This window comes from Panicum virgatum, chromosome 9N, assembly GCF_016808335.1.
Source record: "Panicum virgatum strain AP13 chromosome 9N, P.virgatum_v5, whole genome shotgun sequence".
Lineage (NCBI taxonomy): Eukaryota > Viridiplantae > Streptophyta > Magnoliopsida > Poales > Poaceae > Panicum > Panicum virgatum.
The window spans coordinates 24,988,335-25,007,811 of record NC_053153.1 but is presented as its reverse complement, the minus strand read 5'-3'; the positions used below and the strand labels follow the sequence as shown (position 1 = coordinate 25,007,811).

The 19,477-nt window shown below is 44.6% G+C and overlaps 4 protein-coding genes and 1 long non-coding RNA gene across 10 annotated transcripts; 2 read left to right on the top strand and 3 right to left on the bottom strand.

Annotated features, from left to right (window-relative positions):
* The first annotated feature begins 275 nt into the window (after positions 1–275).
* On the top strand, positions 276–3,476 carry LOC120688354 (zinc finger MYM-type protein 1-like). Its single transcript, XM_039970647.1, has 4 exons — positions 276–693; positions 800–864; positions 952–2,326; positions 3,344–3,476. The coding sequence occupies exons 3-4, from the start codon at positions 1,667–1,669 to the stop codon at positions 3,347–3,349; spliced, it is 666 nt and encodes a 221-aa protein (XP_039826581.1). The 5' UTR covers positions 276–693; positions 800–864; positions 952–1,666; the 3' UTR covers positions 3,350–3,476.
* Positions 3,477–3,891: 415 nt separating this feature from the next.
* On the top strand, positions 3,892–5,437 carry LOC120688356. The gene is made up of 2 exons (XR_005681068.1): positions 3,892–4,203; positions 5,033–5,437. It is a non-coding gene; the product is annotated as an uncharacterized LOC120688356 (long non-coding RNA).
* On the bottom strand, positions 4,669–7,797 carry LOC120688353 (hypersensitive-induced response protein 1-like). Of its 4 annotated transcripts, none has more exons than XM_039970645.1 (5): positions 7,269–7,797; positions 6,511–6,728; positions 6,214–6,334; positions 5,622–5,810; positions 4,669–5,329 (listed from the first exon to the last, which is right to left on the bottom strand). In XM_039970645.1, exons 2-5 carry the CDS (start codon positions 6,718–6,720, stop codon positions 4,965–4,967), a joined length of 885 nt encoding a protein of 294 aa, XP_039826579.1. In that variant the 5' UTR covers positions 6,721–6,728; positions 7,269–7,797; the 3' UTR covers positions 4,669–4,964. The 4 variants fall into 4 exon arrangements, with proteins under 4 accessions (XP_039826579.1, XP_039826578.1, XP_039826580.1 ...); XM_039970644.1 differs by having other exon boundaries at positions 7,642–7,774; XM_039970646.1 differs by having other exon boundaries at positions 6,511–6,732; positions 7,642–7,746.
* Positions 7,798–9,125: 1,328 nt separating this feature from the next.
* LOC120688352 (WD repeat-containing protein 70-like) lies at positions 9,126–13,765 on the bottom strand. Of its 3 annotated transcripts, none has more exons than XR_005681067.1 (9): positions 13,194–13,765; positions 12,468–12,680; positions 12,177–12,377; positions 11,868–11,975; positions 11,628–11,765; positions 11,118–11,369; positions 10,707–11,027; positions 10,263–10,569; positions 9,126–9,663 (listed from the first exon to the last, which is right to left on the bottom strand). XR_005681067.1 is itself a non-coding variant. In XM_039970641.1 (8 exons), the coding sequence occupies exons 1-8, from the start codon at positions 13,665–13,667 to the stop codon at positions 10,402–10,404; spliced, it is 1,875 nt and encodes a 624-aa protein (XP_039826575.1). In that variant the 5' UTR covers positions 13,668–13,765; the 3' UTR covers positions 10,260–10,401. The 3 variants fall into 3 exon arrangements, 1 of the variants encoding a protein (XP_039826575.1); XR_005681066.1 differs by having other exon boundaries at positions 9,126–9,656; XM_039970641.1 differs by lacking the exon at positions 9,126–9,663 and having other exon boundaries at positions 10,260–10,569.
* Positions 13,766–17,094: 3,329 nt separating this feature from the next.
* LOC120693358 (membrane protein PM19L-like) lies at positions 17,095–18,206 on the bottom strand. Its single transcript, XM_039976774.1, has 2 exons — positions 17,948–18,206; positions 17,095–17,821 (listed from the first exon to the last, which is right to left on the bottom strand). The coding sequence occupies exons 1-2, from the start codon at positions 18,105–18,107 to the stop codon at positions 17,415–17,417; spliced, it is 567 nt and encodes a 188-aa protein (XP_039832708.1). The 5' UTR covers positions 18,108–18,206; the 3' UTR covers positions 17,095–17,414.
* Positions 18,207–19,477: the final 1,271 nt, after the last annotated feature.

Below are 19,477 nucleotides of genomic sequence, written 5' to 3'. Positions count from 1 at the left end.
GCGTCGTCAAGCAAGGCCTTGGGCCGTGGAATTGGAGCGGTAAAAGTCCATCTAGAAAAAGGCCAGGTATTATTTAATTATTACGCAGGGAAGTTGGCAAATTATGAATCCACGCACCCGGTTTATTTTTAATTAAAAAGGAGAAACCGCGCAAATGCGAGCAGCGGCGGCCTTCCGTCCGCGCGAAGCCATGGCGGACGCACCGCCGCTGACCTCACCCCCCAGGGGCGGACGTAGTATTGATTCCTCCGTATTCCCAGGAATACTTTGCTGCCGGAAAAACAAATTAAGTATATGTATATATGTATAGGAATACTCTGCTGCCGTAGGCCCATCTAAACTGGCCCACACTCACGGTTCACCAGGCAGCAGCCCACCAGGAACATCACGGAGGCACCCAGAGTGGACGGACAGATCAGACGCGTATAGACTCCAGAGTTGCAAGCGCTGAGCGCTGCGCGCGGCCGCCGCAGGGCGCTGCACATCGCTGCCGGCGCCGCGGCCGCCACTCCGGTCCGGAATCCGCGTCTACGCGCTAGACTGCGGCAGTGCCCAGTCTTACTCCTCCGGTCCTCCCTTCCTTGCGACACACCTGCCGTAGTTGCGCTCGACTGCCGGCACTCCGGCAGTGCCTCCCGGTCTTCCCCTGCGGCGGTGCGGCCACGGAGCACGAACGCTCTTCCTCCCGGTCTGGTAAAGCTCAACCCATTCACTAACTCGCAATCCTATGTTCGGTTCATCTTCTTCCCCAAATCAAAGCCTAACCCTAGATTTTTCGTTCTACATGAGTGTGGAGTAGACGAGCAGTGGAGCTGCAGATCAAACGGTGAGCGTTGGAGGTAGCAAAAAGATTAGAGATAAGAGGTGAGAATCCTCAATTCGATTACTAATTATTCTTACCCAATAATATTGTGTTCTGAGGAACTGAAATAGTTTTGGAGGCTAATCTAGGTTGTGTAATAAGCTGTGAGAATGAATGATAAAAAAAAAAGCTGTGAGAATGAAGAAGAAATCTATTGATCTAAAATCAATGTGGGAAAGAGCTGCGAAGACAAGGAAGTTAACTTCCCCTTCCACATTGACACCACAGCCTATTACTATTGGGAGTCAAGTTGAGGCAGATGCTAATCAAAGCTCACCTTCTGTCCATCCTGAGATGCAAACTAGTGACTCGCAGAATCAGATAGCAAGAGAAATTGAAATGCCTGAGCATATTGAAACAGTGGTTGCTAGCAATGAACCTATGCCAGCAATCATAGAGGAGTCACAATCTTCAGAAGATCAGCCTACCCATTTGTCCCCTATCAGAGATGGTGATGAACCAGAGTATGAATCAAATGATGAAGCTATTTATGATATTGAATATCTTATTCGTGATCCGGGAAAGAGGGTTCCCATCAAATCCTATGATGTCAATGAGCGTAACTCAGTGATAAGAGGATATATTGCATTGGGGCCTTGTCAACCATGGAGCCATAATTTTCCTATAAGGAATATTGGAGGTAAACCTCGACGTTTCGTTGCTCATTGGTTTGATGAATTTAGTTGGCTTGAATATTCCGTGGAACTAGATGCTGCCTTTTGTTTTGTGTGCTATTTATTCAAGCATAAAACCCATTGTTTTGGTGGAGATGCTTTTGTGAGTGGAGGATTTAGGAATTAGCATATGAAAAAGAGGATTGAATTACATTGTGGTGATGTGTCTAGTTATCACAACGCAGCTCTTGAGAAATATCATGCTTTCAGGACACCTAAAGCAACAATTGTTGAAAACTTTGCTTCCACCACTAAAGTAGATAAGGTTCAGTATATGTCACGATTGACCTATTCACTTAAGTGCTTGAAGTTTCTTTTGCGTCAAGGTCTGGCTTGTCGTGGGCATGATGAAAGTGAAGATTCTCTGAATAAGGGAAATTTCCTTGAACTCTTAAATTGGCTAGCTGAAAACTTTGAAGAAGTAGGCAAGGTTGTTCTGAATAATGCTCCAAAAAATTGTAAATTGACTGCCCCTAAAATACAAAGAGACATCATCAATTGTTGTGCCAAAGAAACAACCAACCTTATCATGGAAGACCTTGGTGGTGAGTGTTTTGCAATACTTGCCGATGAATCTAGTGATGTGTACCAAAAAGAACAGTTGGCTCTTTGTTTGCGCTATGTTGACAAAAGAGGCAAGGTAGTTGAGAGGTTTCTTGGTGTTGTCCATGTTGAAAATACTACTTCTTCGACACTTAAAGCTGCAATTCAGTCATTGCTTATGGATCATTCATTAAGTTTGTCTATGGTACGTGGACAAGGCTATGATGGGGCTAGCAACATGAAGGGTCATGCTAATGGTTTAAAGAAGCTAATTATGGATGAGTGTCCTTCTGCTTATTATGTTCATTGCTTTGCACATCAACTTCAGTTGACCCTTGTGTCTGTTGCTAAGGAAAACTTAGATTGTGCTTGGTTTTTTGATCAAATAAGATTCTTGCTGACACTTATTGGGAATTCTTGTAAGAAGACACAAATGCTTCGAGTAGCACAAGCCCAAAGAATAGTAGAAGAACTTGAGTTGGGTGACATTGAATCAGGAAAGGGTCAAAATCAAGAGATGGGAGTAAGTAGGTCTGGAGATACACGTTGGGGATCTCATTATAAAACAGTTATGCGTGTCCTCTCTTTGTATCCTTCAATCCGTAAAGTTATCACAAGGGTTGGCAAAGATTCCACTCAAGGGGCAGAATGTGCACAAGCACAAACAATGTCGACAATATTTAAATCATTTGAATTTGTTTTCATGGCACACTTGATGCGTACTGTACTTGGGTACATGGCTGATTTGAGTCATGCTTTGCAAAAGAGGGACCAAGATATTGTTAATGCCGTAGACCTCATTTTTCTCACAAAGATTCAGTTGCAACAAATGCGCGAGAATGGTGGATGGGATGAATTTCTTAAAGATGTCCACTCTTTTTTATGAAGTATGGTATCAAAATTCCTAAGATGGAGGATTTTTACAGGCCAGTTGGAAGGGACAGAAGGTTCTATGTAAAAATCACAAATTTGCACCGTTACCATGTTGACATGTTCTTAAGTGTCATTGATAGGCAGCTACGGGAACTCAATGATAGGTTTGATGAGGTAAACACTGAATTGCTTCTTTGCATGGCATCATTCAATCCGATTGATTCATTTGGTGCTTATGACAAAGCCAATTTAGTTAAACTTGCTCAATTTTATCCTGATGATTTTTCAAGAAGTGAAATAGACCATCTTCCTTGTCAACTTCAACTCTTTATTACTGATGTGCACGGAGATGAAAGGTTTAGGAAAGTGAAAAGTTTAGCTGAGCTTTCCATTATGATTGTTGAAACAACGAAGAACACCAAGTATGATATTGTGTATAAGCTTCTTAAATTGGTGCTGATACTTCCTGTAGCTACAGCTAGCGTTGAGAGGGTATTTTCATCAATGAATTATGTGAAAAATAAGCTGAGAAATAGGATGGGAGACCAATATTTGAATGATTGCTTGGTCACATTTATTGAGCGAGAGTTCTTCTTACAAGTTAAGGACAGTGACATCATCAAGCGCTTTCAAGCCATGAAAGATCGTAGAGTTCAGATGAAATTGTAGTTTTTTCAATATTTGTAATTTGTCTTTGTTTATTGAAATTATTGAATATCTTTCATTTGAACAACATGTACCGTTCATATATGATGTTGTGAACTTGAACTTGAATATTTAAATGGACTATTTTTTTTAAGGAATACCCTACTTAGAAATCGGTCCGCCACTGTCACCCCCGCCGGCGAAGGCGGTCCATCGACTTCCTCGGCCCCCGCATCCGTCCCTCGCGCGCTGCCCCCCACGCTGCTCCGCGTCCCCCCGCCTCCTTCCTCCAGCGGGAGGTCCCGGGTCGCGCGCGGCGGCGGGAGGAGGAAAGCCGACGCGCAGCCTCCGCATTCGGGTGGGGCGCGAGGGAGGAGGATAGACCGGCTCGCCGAGGCGGTGAGGGTTGTCGGGAGGGACGTGGAGGCGGGGGGTGGCGGGTGCCGACATCCTGGAGCTGGCCATGGCGAGGGGGGCCATGTTTGCGTGGCTGAGCTACTGGCCGGAGGAAGGGTTCTCCAAACAAGACCACCCCTACTGACGCATGGCGCTTCACCTCTGCTTAGGTGACATGTTGATGGGTTCGTGTGGGATTGCGAAGGCAAGGTAGATTTTACTCCTTGTTGGTTGTTGCTAATTGAGTTGTAGCTAATTGTAGCTCTGACTGGTAGTGTTTGTACTTTTGTAACTGGGAGAAAAATGTTGCCTGCTTCAAGCTCTGCACAGAGAATTGACTTTTTCATGTAAAATCTATACTTTTTAGATTTTGAAATGAAATGGGCAGAACTTGAGCTCCCAATCCTGCAATCTCCATGTTTTAATAACTTGAGAGTACCAGACTGGCTAACTGGAAATGTTCTCGTGTACAATGCAGTGCCATTTAATTTATGTGGTTGGTCTAATTTTAATAGTTTAACGAATTCATATTTTGAATGGCCATTTAAGTTCTTAGGTGTTACCCTTGATTTTGATTTCGTATTTGGCTTAATACTGCAGATTTTGCTTGCGAGTGCGGCTCTCTAGTAAAATATGATATGACTATATGTGTAACCTTACAATGGACTTCTGGAGTCTGTGAAAACAAAGCTGTGTATCGAAGTTGCGAAAGATATGAAAGCTCTCGCATGCTTGGTCACACATTCACACCACTATAATTAACTAGATTCTTGTAAGGTGATCACACTACATTTTGTATATGAGACATCTTTACACAGACCTCCTAATCTATAAGCATATACAGGCTTGATACTTTAACGATCTCACACAATATTCTCAAGGCATGTAAAGGACCAATCACAGTTATGACAAACTAATAGCCTTGCTAATCGAGATTCATGTTTATGGAATTCTCGCTATCAATGCAATTATCACTTTGCCTCCTGAGTAGATGCCTGAAGAAATCCATCACGAATCTGACCGGCAATATCTTTAACAGCACCAGGACCATGTGGGAGGAAAACAGCAGAAGATTTGGATGCTGCTCCGATCTCTTTCATGGTGTCAAAGTATTGAGTGAGCAGAACCAAATCCATCACATCCTTAGCTGAAGTCCCAGGCACATTGCCGCTAAAGCCAAGCACACTATCTCTTAGCCCATCAACTATGGCTTGACGCTGCCTTGCTATACCAAGGCCAGAGAGATACTTGGCTTCAGCCTCACCCTCAGCCCTCTTGATCTGAATTATCTTTTCTGCCTCTGCCTTCTCATTTGCTGCAACACGGAGTCTTGCAGCTGAACACAATGATGAAAGAAAAGGAGGTTAGTACTAAACATCGAACCGTAGTATATTACTGTGATATCAGCAGTGAGTGAATGATTGATCTGATACTCTCTGCAGAACCAACCTTGGAACTTTAGATGGATTACTGGTTTATGCAATAAAATTACCATAATAATCTCTTCTAATTCTGATTAAATCTCTTAAAGAGTGAATAGAAAAATTCTTTTAAGTTCATTTGCCAATTTTATGAGTACATACATCATAGCCCAAAAGCAAAATTCACCAGTGTAGATGAGCACGTACCAGCATTAATTTCATTCATAGCCCTTTTAACTTTCTCATCTGGTTCTATATCAACAATGAGTGTTTGCACAATCTCATAACCATAAGCAAACATTGCCTTTTCAAGCTCCTCCTCCACAGCTTTTGCTATTTCATTCTTTTGCTCAAAAGCATCATCCAGTTCTAGTTTAGGAATACTTGCCCTTATAACTGTGAAAAAAAAAAGAGATCATGTGAGATTCAATAGGATATGATTTGTAATTATATTATAAACAATCTACATATTTAATTAAATGTTTTGTTTATGTCCTTATCAAAAACTTCATCTTTCGCATTATCAAATCCCAATTATTACTTGTATCCTTGACCACCAGTTTACAGATTCTTGTTCGAAGTAGGTTTTTTTCATTGAGGGAGTAAAGAGTGTACTTATAACTATTACAGCTTTTCCATCTTATAAATGCTGTCAAAGATGTTATATTTCGTATGGGTAAAATGGCCGAATATGACAACTACTTCGATGGTACCTCCATGCATGGGGCAGTTTTGACAGATATTCGAAATGGAGAGAGTTTCCACACATATTTTGACAACTACCAGAGGTTAGCCTTACCATCGAAGACATATGCTTGAATTTGAGCTTTTGGGTTGCTCAGCTTGTAGTATGCATCACTTGCTTTGTCTTCCATTGCTCGATATTGGATGGATGCAACAACAGTAACAAAAACATTATCCTGCGAGAGGACACATAAACAAAAAATAAGTTAATAAATTATATTCAGAACTAAATAAGTGGAGAAAAGGATAAGAATCCTGCTGAAAGTAGATGGTAAATCTTATTGGTGTCTTAACAAATTTCTATGATGATCATGGAAGCTGAATACGACATGAGATGTCAGAAGTTAGATACCTTTGTTTTTGTCTCACAGCGGACATCAAGCTGCCTAAGCCTTAGAGTGAGCTGACCGGTGACACGGTTTCCAATGATCCATGGCATAAAATGGCATCCAGGATTGAGAACTTCCTCAAATTTCCCAAATCTCTCTTTGATGCCTACTGTTGACTGGTTCACCTGTACAAAGCAGAAGAACTTGCCGACTGCTGCCAGTAGTTTCCCCATTCTAATGTCTGTCTTGAAACAGTTAGGAAACGAATCAATCTTGTCAAAAACTTTATTATAGAACATAGTATTGCCAGTCAGTATTATAGAACATAGTATTGCCAGTCATAAACGAAAGTTTTGGACTGTAAAAGAAAACTGAGTACACATAGGTAACCTGAGGACTGAACATGCTGGCAACTAAACTTTTAGAAATACGAATATTTTGAACTGTCGAAATCTGTATAGTTACGCATAAATTTTCACGTTATGAATCGTCCGTTGCATATAAATTTAGATCTCCTTACTACTGATGTAACAATTCCCCCCTTGCGGTGTGGTTGGCCTAAAAGAGAGTGCTACTCTTTGTTTCTCCACTCACCCTACCTTGTTAGTGTTAGGTTGGATTTCTACGAGTTGAAACTTCCAACTCTGTACACTTGGAGAAAAAAAAAGGTTTATCCCAGAAAATAATGTGCACTCAAGGAAGAGAAAAAGGTTGCCAAGGACAGGGTTTTGCTTCATCAAACATCAGACTTAATTGAGGGGAAGTAGAACAGTTAACTTACATTACTCTCTCTTTCTATCTTTGAGCACCAGATCGTTGCTGAAGACTTTGAGATAATAACTTTCGAAGATGGCTGAGATGTGATATGGCTAGATTAGCTAACGCTGGCAGGTTAGTATTAGCGAGCTCGCCCTCACGCTGGAGGCTTTGAGCAACACGATTACTCTTTCCTGCTTGCCAACAAAGTTCTGCCCGATCTCTTAGCTTTAAATAGAGCCGGCCCTAACAAAATCTCTAAACATGTTTAACTAACAGACCAAATCCTAACTCAATACAACAACCAAGTCCTAACTGACCTTTTAATGAAAAACATGCTCAGGGTCGCGGAAAAGAAAAGTCCTAACTGAATACAAATAAAACAATCAGCCTGCAACCTGTTGCTTCTTGTTCCTGCGTGCGTACGCCTTGCCGGTGAAAGCGTCCACAACAGATGGTTGACAACTATATGGATTAATTGAATTCTGCGCTTGAGCTATGTAGGATGGTTGCCCTTTTATAGTCGACTTCTCCCCGTTTCAAAGGGAGAGGTTTTATATCCAGGTCAACGTCTGCATTTCTGTATCATTCCCTTGTTCTGACCCTTCCGTTAGGGGTGGTTTTGATGGCTGGATATACTCAAGAAACCGTGAATCCGTGATCCAATACAACGGCTGGCACAGTCAGCTCGCTGATCAAATATCCGTTTTCATTGTTCATGTATTCTTTTCACATACATTTTCTGTGGAGAATGCAGTTCTTAAAAACAAGTGGTTAAACAACTCTTGTGCGTGACTGACTTCGCAAGGCGATTTCATTGTCACCATGTCTTATTCAGTAAGTGGTTAAACAACTCTTGTGCGTGACTGGCTTGGCAAGGCGATTTCATTGTCACCATGTCTTATTCAGTTTCGAAAATATGCAGACCCAGGGGGGGAGGCAGAATCATCTGATTGCAAAGGAATCTTGCTGCTGGTGGATCTATGATGGACAAGCACAGTCGTCCTCCAACCAGATTGTACACAAAGACTACAAGAGTGAGGTACTTGATGGATACAAGGCAGGACACTTGCATTCAGAAATCAGTTGACATCAATATGTTGTACTAGCACTAAAGCTTGCTCACCATGCCAGGTGATAGCCTGTGGTGGTTTTTATCTGAAGCATGCTTCCAAACTCCAATTCGTGCTAACTGCTAAAACTTCATGCTTTTCTTCGCCTAAAAAGGAACCGAGAGAGTAAATCCTTGACAAGAAATATCCACTCTGAAAACTGTGTTCTGTATGAAAGGGTATGGCAGCTGACGAAAAGCATAAAAGCACATCAATTTCCCGGAGCCGCTGGTTTCCGCGTTGGCGTTTGCTGCCAAATTTCTTGTGAAAGGGGCGGGAAATTCCTCCGTTGGAGTCTGTGTAGATGTCAAAGCCTCATCAAAGCTGACAAGATGGTGGGCGATGAATCAAAGTGCAAAGAAATTGTGTGCGCGAGTACAACATAAGGCATGAATAACTCAGCTTTCCATCCATAAGATTTGGTCAAACAAACAATTGTAGCTGTAGCGAACAGATAAGATCTGACGTAACTATGGTTCACAAAAGGTCATTGGGTTATGATTAGGAAGATGGTTTAGCTGTATGAACCAAAACTGCTCCGGAGGCACACAACTTAACTGGATCAACCGATCAAAAAAAAACATAGCTGGACCGAGATGCCACCCTCTGAACTGATGATCCGCTGGTGAAGTGGTCAGTGGTGATACTCGAGTCACAAGCTCGCACCCTGCAACGTCCCGGCGATAGCCTGCCCGCATGCATGCCCACCGTGTGCGGCATCACAATCAACCACAGCGTCAACTCAAAGATCATAACAGATGACAGCAAAATTAAGGGGAAAAACTCAAATTATATCAGATGATGCTGACAAGATTGCCACCAACTTGCCAAAGTGAGTTTGCTCAATTGTGAACAGAAACAGGGTGCGGGCGAGTACCATCGTTTCTCAGGTTGCAGCACTGGCAACAGATAAACGATACAAAGAAAAAGAAATACACATTTCCATAAAAAAAGGTAACTGATACAACATCTGGAAAATGGATAATGGCCGAACATCAGCTGCATACTGATACAACATCTGGAAAATGGAAGCTGGCCGAACATTTGCTGCATCCCACACAATAGTTACATTTGTGTAATGCTAACCAAATACAGAGAGTACCTGTGATCAAGAGTGCATGGGTAGAGAAAATGCATTGCAGGGACCACATAATGCCACATGAAAGTGCTGAGATATGCTTCAGTTGCCAGGGAACTCAACGGATGCCTATGCCACCTCGTACTCCTTGTTCTCTTGCAACAACTCTTCCATCAGATATTGCAAAGAGAAACAGAGAATCTCCCTCTCCCAACAGTTAATTCTGCAAACTGACAATGTAAGTCATTGAAGATGATCTACAAATCATGAAGATATATATAAACAGGGTTTCTGCTCTGACATGATCTTGTGACTAGTAACAGAATATTGCTATACCCTATTGACTTACGGACCATAAAGATGCATTGATGCAGATGAGCTTAGTAAATAAAACAAATGCGAGTTAACAATAATATCCTGATGGAGAAAGATCTTCAACTGGTTGATATATCCAGGTATACTAGCTTATTGGACCGTAGTAACAAGATGATAATCCACTGTTTTAAGGATGGTTTGAACTGTGAAGTTTAAGTATCAAAAAAGAAATAATAGCTTTCACAGTTCTTGGAATATCTTCCAGAAAAAACCCAAATTGAATATCAAGCAGATGTATGATAACAGAACCAACAAAGCCTTATTCTCCCAAGCAAACAAGGTAGGATATAATAAGTGCATTAGATGTTACATGCAAGTCCAATATAATAAATTTGCCCCTCTTTCTTACTTAAGTGCATACATTGGGTACAATATCCAACATCCAACAAACCAAAGAAGGTATAATGCTGAAGTGCTGAAAAAATAAACATGGTACTGAAAAGTCTTGTTGTACCTTTGTCTTCAAGATCCATATACATACTCTTTTGTTTCTCCACTGTTAGGAAACAGGTTACAGGACTTGCGCAATAAGTTGACAGCTGTCAGAAAATCGAATACAGGTTGTATGCTAGCTTAGGTAACCAGACACATGGTTATTTCTCTTCATTGTCTGAATCAGACTCTGCAAAGACAGGTTTTGGCTGGGTTTGAGAATAAGCTGGCGCAATAAACTTTGGATCTTTCTCTGCAGCATCAGCATACTTCAAAATTGCTTCTCTTGGATCTTCATCCATCCAGGTCTCCTTAATTAAACCACCTTCCTGTAACACATAAATAGGGCAAATACATGGTGTCAATTGAACCCAAATGGTAGTGGTTAGACATGCAAAAAACCTGAGACAACCTGAAATCCATCATAAATACGTACAAAACACAAGGAGAAATTACATATGCGTACCTTCAAGAGGTACAGTGTCAGTAAGCTGCCTTTTGAAGTACCAACTCTTCCACCATAACCCGGACCATTAACAGGTGCTTCTGGTTTGTGTGATTTGAGCGGGTCCTTTAGTATCTTCTCTCTTTGACGTTTACGACTTGGTTGATCTCTGAAAAGTGGCAATGCATGTGGATTGTGTATGACAGGTTGCACCTCAAAGTCATCGACAGACTTTTTCCTTGGTGCTCGTCCAACACATACAAGAGCTCCTCTCTGACTAATAGAAGGATCATAAAGGATATGACTCCCGCCTTCTTTCTTGTCCCCAACTGTAGCAAACACCTAAAGGAAAAACAAAGAAGTTTAATAATATCCTTTGAAATGGAGGTATTCACAAGTTGAAATTCATTGAGTACTACAGGAAGAAAAAACCTGGTTGATCCTTGGATGCCATAGGCACCGTATCACACTGTAATGTGGTGAAATCCCCACCTTTGATACAAGCTCAAGTTTCTTTCTATCAAAGAAACAGAGTAGTCCCCCATTGTCACCATCCTTTTCAATAGAGGTTCCTGTAACAATAAGTTGCTCATCTGGGCTAAAAGCTGCATTTGTCTCAGCATAGTGATTTGGCAAATCTTCAAACACTTTCAAAGGAGTTTTCATTTTTCTCAGATCCCATATCTGCATATGCCAATGTAACATACCAATTAGATATTATGCAATAATAAAAAGGAAGAACAAGGCAATTCTACATCACGTTAATCAAATATCCACATGGCTGTAGTACAACCAAACAGCACAAAAAATATATAGCCTCAACCAGACAAACCACCAAGTTGCAAGTTCAATAATAATCATGAATGGTTAACATCCCTTCAAAATCAAGCTAAACGTCAATATAAAGGATTAAAGTTTTTAATCTTCAAGCTGGCAAATTACCTTCAGAGTACTATCCATACTTCTTGACAGAAGAATCTGTCCATCTGTTGAAAACTTAACTCCAGTAATATCCTCTGTATGTGTTTTCTCAACATGGATATCTGGTCTGCTACCCCATCCAGTTTTTATAGTCCAGAGCTACAGAGGATACAGTATGTAGGTCAGAGAGCCATTTCAACAAACAATTTTAGTGAACTTCAAAGTGACAAGGGAAAATAGGATTCTACAGAAAATATATACCTGTATCGAACCATCTCCTATGCCACCCACGATTCGTTTTCCTTCATGGTCCCATGCACATGATGTAACAGGGATCCGCATTGGTCTTACTAGCTTTGGTTTGATGACCTATTTATAAAGTACACCAAGCTTCAGCTATCCGCATTTCAAATGATAAAATTTTGAATATTTGCAGTAAAAAATGATGGATTCTGACTTCTGAGTGACCAATTAGTAAAATAAACCTTTAAGTGCTTCCGAGGGTTTCTTGCTATAATTTTAGGTATGACTAGTTAATGTCTGGCAAATAGAAATAATAGATTGAAATACCTGCTTTTGACTTTTAAAGTCTGACACATCCCAGAGACGTATTGAACCATCTTCAGATGAGGTCAGAATAGTCTCTTTTGACTTTGGATTCCACTCCCCACCTGTCAGCCCAGAAATGTGTCCCTTTGTATTCTTTAGATCACGAATATACATATCACCCTTAACGAACTCGCCAAGCGTGAGGCCATCACGGTCATAAATCTGATTTGAAGCATAAGCATCAATAACAATCTTTCAACTCTAGTGGTTAAAGCATTTGGAAATTCTGAAAGTTTACAAAAGCAAGAATACTTTGGCCTGAGCAGAACCGGTAACACATAAGAATCGGTCGGACGTTGGGCTCCAACTTAGGCTACGAACTTGATGGCCCTCAAAGGGTTCCAATTGTCTGAATGATTGCAGTTTTGAATTCATACCCTGGAAATCGTACATGCGCACTGTATAATCATAGCTACCAGAGAGCACTCTGGATCCTGTATGGTCAACGGCAAGGGCTGAGACAACCTGAAAGAATAGTGTGATTATTAACCAATAAAATGCATGTATTGGAAACTATAGCAACACAATCGAATGCCTAGGAAATTAACAATTTCATAATTAAAAAAAAGATGCAAATCTATTTGCAGAACAGTACGTCAGTCCATCAGCTACCAATTAGAGCGCCAATATTGATATTCTAACAAAATGTTAGGCATTCAAAGTTCAAGCCCAACTTTACCATCATTGAACTACTTCAAACTCAAGATAACCAGCACTTGATACTCATTTGCCATTTGACTAGATTCAAACTAACTTTAACACCTTCCTTAATCTATCACCCTCCTTTGGGATGTATCCTGTAAAACCGTAATGAGCTAACAGCATGGAAACTTTGATACTTTGCCTCTTCAAATTGACCTAATTCAGCAACATTATCTCATGAAGGAACAATTAGTCTAGATACAATGCCAGATCAGTATAGCAAAAATTAAGAAAAGTAATTATAAATGAGGGCAGAAGCACGTCGCTCGTAGTTACCTTGGTGTGCCCCCGCAGAACAATTTCGTTGCTGAGAGGGATCCTATTGAACCCGCCATCACCGTCGTCCTCCATATCGTCGTCGTCGTCGTTCTCCTCCTCCTCTTCGTCCTCCTCCGCTGTCGGCGGCCTAGGCGGTCCAATCATGCAGCCGCCCTCGTCATCCTCCCCCTCGCCGTGAGCGGAGAGCGGTGGGGGCCGAGGCGGCCCGATCATGCCGCCGCCCTCCTCTTCATCGTCGTCGTCCCCCGCGGGCGTCGGCGGCGGCCGAGGGGGACCAATCATGGCGCCTCCGTCGTCGTCAGCTGCGGTGGAGGAGGAGGGCTTGGGGTTACTAGGGTTTTGGGGCTTGCGGAGGGTGGAGGAATGGGCGGAGGAGGAGGCCGCGGAGGTGGGGCGCGCGGCGGTCTTGCCAAAGGAGAGCGGGAAGAAGGCCCGCATCGCCTCCTCGTCCATATCGCCGCCGTCCGCCATGGGCACACGCTCGCCGCCGGCGAGGTCGGGTTGGGGTGTTATGCGGGAGGAGAGGTTTTCCGTGCGGGGCGGTAGGGTGATTCTGCCGGGCTTGCCGGCCCAAGGGACATTCGAGTCCGCGTGACGCGGTTTTTTTATTTTTTTATTTTTCAATTTCGTTTTTTACAAAAAAAAAAATATATATTTGTTTTCGAAATTTACAGGAACATATCCCGGCCGTCTCGCTGCCGGACAGGGGCTTTTCTGCAAAAAGTTTCGCGAAAAATTTGCGTCCGGATCCCTGGAGGACCGGTCGGCCGGTAGCGGGTCGGCCGGCCCCCCGCCGCACCGGCCGCCCGGCAGCGGGGCGGCCGCCTCCCCCTCCGCTATATAAGGGTTTGGCTGCCACCCCACCCCTCATTTGCCTCACTAAAAATCCAGAAAAAAGAAAGAGAGGAGGGAGGGAGAGAGGCGAAGCCCTGCCAGATTTTGAGCCGGCGACTACAGCTAACCAAAATTCTTCTACGCTTTACAAATGAGGGCTCGTTGTACAACATAATCTGTTTGTAAAGTGTAGAAGAATTTTGGTTACCTGCAGTCGCCAGCTCGAAAATTCGGCAGGGCTTCGCCTCTCTCCCTCCCTCCTCTTTTCTTGGTTTCTGGAATTTTAGTGATGTAAATGAGGGGTGGGGGACCAGCCAACTCTTATATAAGGATGGGGGAGCCGGTCACCCTGCTGGCGGGCGCCCAGGACCCGCCGCCACACTGCCGGGCGGCCTGGGCCGCCGCCCCTCTGTCGAGCGACCGGTCCTCCACGGGCCGGCGCACAAATTTTCCGCGAAAATTTTTGCAGAAAAGCCCCTGCCGCCCCGCAACAAGGCGACCGGATGCCGGCAGCCGGGCGGCCGGGTATATTCTTGTAAATTTCGAAAACAAAAATATATTTTTGTAAAAAACAAAATTGAAAAATAAAAAAACCGCCCGCGTGACCGCGTCCTTCCGAAACCGGTCCGCTTGCTCGTTAAACTTTGATAGAGCTCATTTTTGAAATTCAAAACCAACTATCAAAGTTACCAATGGCATATATAATAAATCAACAACTACAAGTGTTACAAAGATAATCCAAATAGAGAATTATATGTGCAAATATTGTTATATGAGTGCGAATAAAAGAAGATATAGTAAGGCCCTGTTTGGCAGGGCTCCAAACGCGGCTTAGCCCTGCCAAATGGTGTGCTGTGCACCAGCTTCGCGCGAGGAGCCGCCCATGGAGCCCCTCGCGGCTTCCACATGCGAGGAGGAGCCAGGAATTGGTGGCTCCGTGCGGCTATGGCAACCCTTTGCCATCCCTGCCCCCAGGTGGGGTCTGCTGGAGCGTGGCCCGTGGGGACGAGATGACCGGCGGCGAGGGCCGGCGGAGTCGGGGACGAGGTGGCGGCGGCGAGCCAACGAGCGAGGCCGGGACGAGGTGGCCGGCGGCGAGGCAACGGGCGAGGCCGGGACGAGGTGGCCGGCGACGAGCCTAGGCGCGCGGCCTGCGGGGTCGGGGAGGATGTGCCTGACGGCGGCCGCGCGGAGGTGGCTGGCGGCGGACGCATGGAGGAGGAGGCGCTGGCTGCCGTTGCTTTGGGAGGAGGAAGAGGCGCGGGGCACCGCGATTGGTGGAGGAGGAGGCGGTGCGGGCCGCCGCGATGGGTGGAGGAGGAGGAGGAGGCGTGGGCTGCTTTGTTGAGAGGAGGAGGGGGCGCAGGCCACCGCCGGCGAGTGGAGGAGGCGCGGGGGTCCACCGCCGGCGAGTGGAGGAGGCCAAGCGGAGGAGGCGGCGGCAAGGCTGGGCGACGAGAGCCGCGAGGAAGGAGATGGCGACTGGATAGGAGGATAGGAGGAAAAAAGAAAAGGGAAAGAAAAATATAATAAGGAGAGAGAAAAAAAGAAAAGGAAAGAAGAAGAAAAAAAGAAAAAAGGGGCAATTTAGACTTTTTATAACCTCAATCCAACAGGTGAAGTTGTGTTGCCAAATGTTTTCTAAAACGGCTCCAGCTCCACCAGAGAAGTCGCTCCACCGGAGAAGCCGGAGCTGTTTTTGGAGGAGCCGGAGCCCTGCTAAATAGGCTCTAAGCATATTCCTAATAATCAGATCAAGGGAAATAGTGGTCAAATAAACCCAAAAACTAAATATAGAGTATCTAACTAGAGGTGCAGTAATAGTGATGTAAAGCACATCATCATCACCATTTCAAATATTTTATCCATGTATCTAACTAGACGCTTCTAATTTTAAGCTAATTAGAGTATAGTAAGTATAATGATTGCCCTAAACAAAAGCTAAGAGCAATATCTATTCTGAATTAATTGCATGGTAGAGAAGCTCATGGAAAGATGCTATGCTTAAGTAGATAGAAGATGGCTAAGAAAATAGAGAAAAACACATAAATAGTTAGTAATTATTCATGGATCATCGTTTAACAAAGAGTGCGGCAACACTAACATTGATGCTTAAATACATTGATGTTTTTTTTTTTGCATTGTTGGTGGATTCTACGCATATTTTGGATGAGAAGCTCCAGCCTCCCAATCATAGGCCATGCCTAACATTTGGTTAAGTGTCACTGCCTAGGTATTGGATTTATCTTAATGTTTTGGCAAATTAATTTTGCGACAATTTATGATTGTATTTGGAAGTCAATTGGATCCATATGCGCCCAAATAAATAGATAAGGACATGTATTATATATTTGTAATATGGGTTACATTTAGACAAACTTTCATATACCCTTAACATTTTTTAGGTTCGATATACATTGTTAAATCAGAGAACAACTTGATTAATGAAGAGAACATATAATAGCTAGGATAATATAGTATACAAGCAAGTCCTCATATGTATATGAATTTTGTTGGGGTGTCAGAATTCCATCAAATGCTAGAGAACTCACAATGAATTCAATACAATATACCCAAAGCAATGCAAGTGGTACATGTTCGCTTTTTTATTTGCCTCTTTCGAATTAACAGTTGTGAGTTACCAGATTCCACCTATCCAAACCATTTGAGTTCTAGGATAACTGGATTGGGCAATTTCCCACTTCTTGGGCTTACCTTATTATCTTACCGTTCTATTCAACGATTTTGGTCGATTTGTGACATTAATTGAGAAAGCTTGTTTTCAAGGGCATGGATAATAATGTTAACAATCTACTACCGCCATTTCCAAAATGCTGGTAATTTTATTTTATTTATCAAAGTTAAACTTCTATAATTTTAGCTAATTTTATAGAAAAATATATTAACATCTACAACACCAGGTCAAATAAGACATACTTTGTGTATGATTCAATAAAAGTGGTTTGATACTCAAGATGTTGATACATTTTCTAAATATTCGTCTAAGTTATAAATGTTATACTATATGTAAACAGGTAGGTCGACCTGAACGAAAGAAAAATACAGCCAAACTGTAAATCCATATTATTTCACATCAACAGCAATACGTGCTGCCATGCACCGGAGGAACATGGCAGCGAATGGACATCACAATACACAGTAGAAAGTACAATACCACAACACACATACACACGCACATATTCAACGCCATACACATACACAACGAAACGAAACGAGCACATGAGACGATACAAAACTGGAAACTAGCTTCATCAATTGCTTAATTTCCACACGAGGACACGACAGGAGGCGAACGGAAATCACAGCACGCAGACAACACCAAGCATGTGCATGCATTGCAGGTTGGAGGAGAGGGGTGGGCGATCACATGACACTGCAGGTGGGGCCGCCCCTGCGGTGCTCCTGGTCGTCCTCGGCGAGGCACCCGGGCTGGCAGCGGTCGCCGGCCACGGCGGCGTGCAGCATCGCGACGTACAGCAGCTGCGTGAGCGCCAGCACCGTGGTGAGCCCCTCCAGCGCGCGCATCCGCCACCCGCGCGCCGCGCCGGCGCCGGCGCGCATCTCCTTGCACGCGAGGCCGAACGCGAGCGCGGTGGCGGCCCACGCGACGGTGCCCAGCGCCGCGGCGGCCGCGAGGCCCTGCGGGCGCCACGCGCGCGCGTGGAACGCCGTCGCGGCCTTCGCCGCCGCGCCGACGACGGCCGCCAGCAGCGCGGACTGGATGAACTGGAGCGTCGCCTCCTCGCCGGCGCTGCGCGGCCCTGCAGGCGTGCCCATGCACATGCACGCGTTGTCTACACGCATTCAGTATAGCAATCCGCAGGGATCCCATACGAAGAAAGAAGTCGATGTCGCAAGCAGAAACAGGATGGATCATCAAGGATCGGTTCACGGACCTGGTGGGTAGTAGTACTGCTGGCGGTGGTGGCCGTCGACGAAGCTGTTGAGCGCCCAGCTGGCGAACCCCATCATGAAGACGTACAGAACGAGGTTGAGCAGCAGCAGCGGGCCGGCCACGTTCCTCCTCCCCAACGCCTCCAGCCACATGATCGCCATTATTGCCTCTCTTCCTCTCTCAGGTGCTCTCCCGATCTCTCTCTCTATCTATCTTTCTGCAACCGGAGGATCTCTCTTCGATCCTGTTTAATTTCTGCAGGTGTGTTCGTCGACCTGAGTTCAGCAGGTGAGCTAGCTCCGGTACTTAAAGGCGGCCGCGAGCCGGGCAGCCCGCACGGCAAGGTTTCGTGTGCGTGCAGCGCCGGCCGCCGGGCGTGCGTTCGGGCTGGCAAGCGTCCACACGCGCGTGCGCCGCGCCACCGGCCGGGCTTCCGTGCCGCCCTCCCGGCCGGATCGAGCGCCGACAGCCCGTTCCGTGCGCTGTACCGTGTCCGCGGCGGGGAGAGGGGAAGCCGCCGCCGGCGTGTCACGCTCGGCGGGAGCTGGCGGGCAGCCGTCCGTCGTCGCTGCGCGCGGGCAACGCGGGCGTAGCTGTGGGCGATCTGGGGTAGCAGCAGCTTGTTGTTGGGCGTGAGCCGACGGTGAGACGGCGACGGGATAAGGTCGACCGGCGTCGGCGTGGCGGCGTACGCGTCCTCGTTCGTCTGATCGTGGTCACTGCGTCCATCCGTGCACCCAATGAGCTCGTACGCCCTCGTCATGCCGTGTGCGTGCCTTGGTTGCCAGCGAGAAAAGGAGATGGGTCATGGGTCACGCGGGTGGAGGCATAGAGCGGGCTAGCTAGTCTTCTGGTGCCTGGTGGCTCTGTTCCGAGCGAACGAGCATGTTCCGTCGGCTTCTTGTGCTTTTGACATGGCAAGCTCGACTCTATCTCCACCAGGGAAAAAAAGAGAGAGGCTCGACTCGGAGCCTCCACTCCGCGCGCTGTCCGGAAAGGCGATCTACAGACTGAGTGCATGTACCTCTGCACGCTCTAATAGACATCGAACAGGTTTTGTTAAGGTTGATTTTGGTTTGAAACTAATCCGTCCAATGAGAGATACTCTCTCCGTTCCAAATTATAAGTCATTCCAAAAATCTTGGAGAGTCAAACTAATTATAGAAAAAAATATAAAAATTTATGAAACCAAATAGATATACTATGAAAATATAGCTAACAAATAGTGTAATGGTACTTAATTAGTATCATAAATGTTTTTATCTTGTTATATATATTTAGTCAAATTTGAAAAACTTTGACTCTCCAAGATTTTTGGAATGACTTATATTTTAAAACGGAGGGAATACTTGACTTTTGAACATTAAACGGTGGTTTTATAGTAATGTGCGTGTTCCTTTAACCACTATATCTATGATTGAAGTAAATGGCATTTGTTGTTTTCAATGTAACACTCCACCAAATGCTAATGCTGACTGCTTATAATTATAAGTTATAGGTAACACATTTTTTTTAAAAAAAAACATAAGAA

Coding starts and splice junctions, on each gene's coding strand:
- LOC120688354 (XM_039970647.1), top strand. CDS start 1,667: ATGAAAAAGAGGATTGAATTACATTGTGGTGATGTGTCTAGTTATCAC.
- LOC120693358 (XM_039976774.1), bottom strand. CDS start 18,107: ATGGCGATCATGTGGCTGGAGGCGTTGGGGAGGAGGAACGTGGCCGGC. Junction 17,822..17,947: donor GCAGTACTACTACCCACCAG/GTCCGTGAACCG, acceptor TGTGCATGGGCA/CGCCTGCAGGGCCGCGCAGC.
- LOC120688353 (XM_039970642.1), bottom strand. CDS start 6,786: ATGTTCTATAATAAAGTTTTTGACAAGATTGATTCGTTTCCTAACTGT. Junction 5,811..6,213: donor TCAAGCATATGTCTTCGATG/GTAAGGCTAACC, acceptor TTTTTTTCACAG/TTATAAGGGCAAGTATTCCT. Junction 5,330..5,621: donor TATGAATGAAATTAATGCTG/GTACGTGCTCAT, acceptor CATTGTGTTCAG/CTGCAAGACTCCGTGTTGCA.
- LOC120688352 (XM_039970641.1), bottom strand. CDS start 13,667: ATGGCGGACGGCGGCGATATGGACGAGGAGGCGATGCGGGCCTTCTTC. Junction 12,378..12,467: donor CCGGTTCTGCTCAGGCCAAA/GTATTCTTGCTT, acceptor GCTTCAAATCAG/ATTTATGACCGTGATGGCCT. Junction 11,976..12,176: donor ACTTTAAAAGTCAAAAGCAG/GTATTTCAATCT, acceptor CTTTATAAATAG/GTCATCAAACCAAAGCTAGT.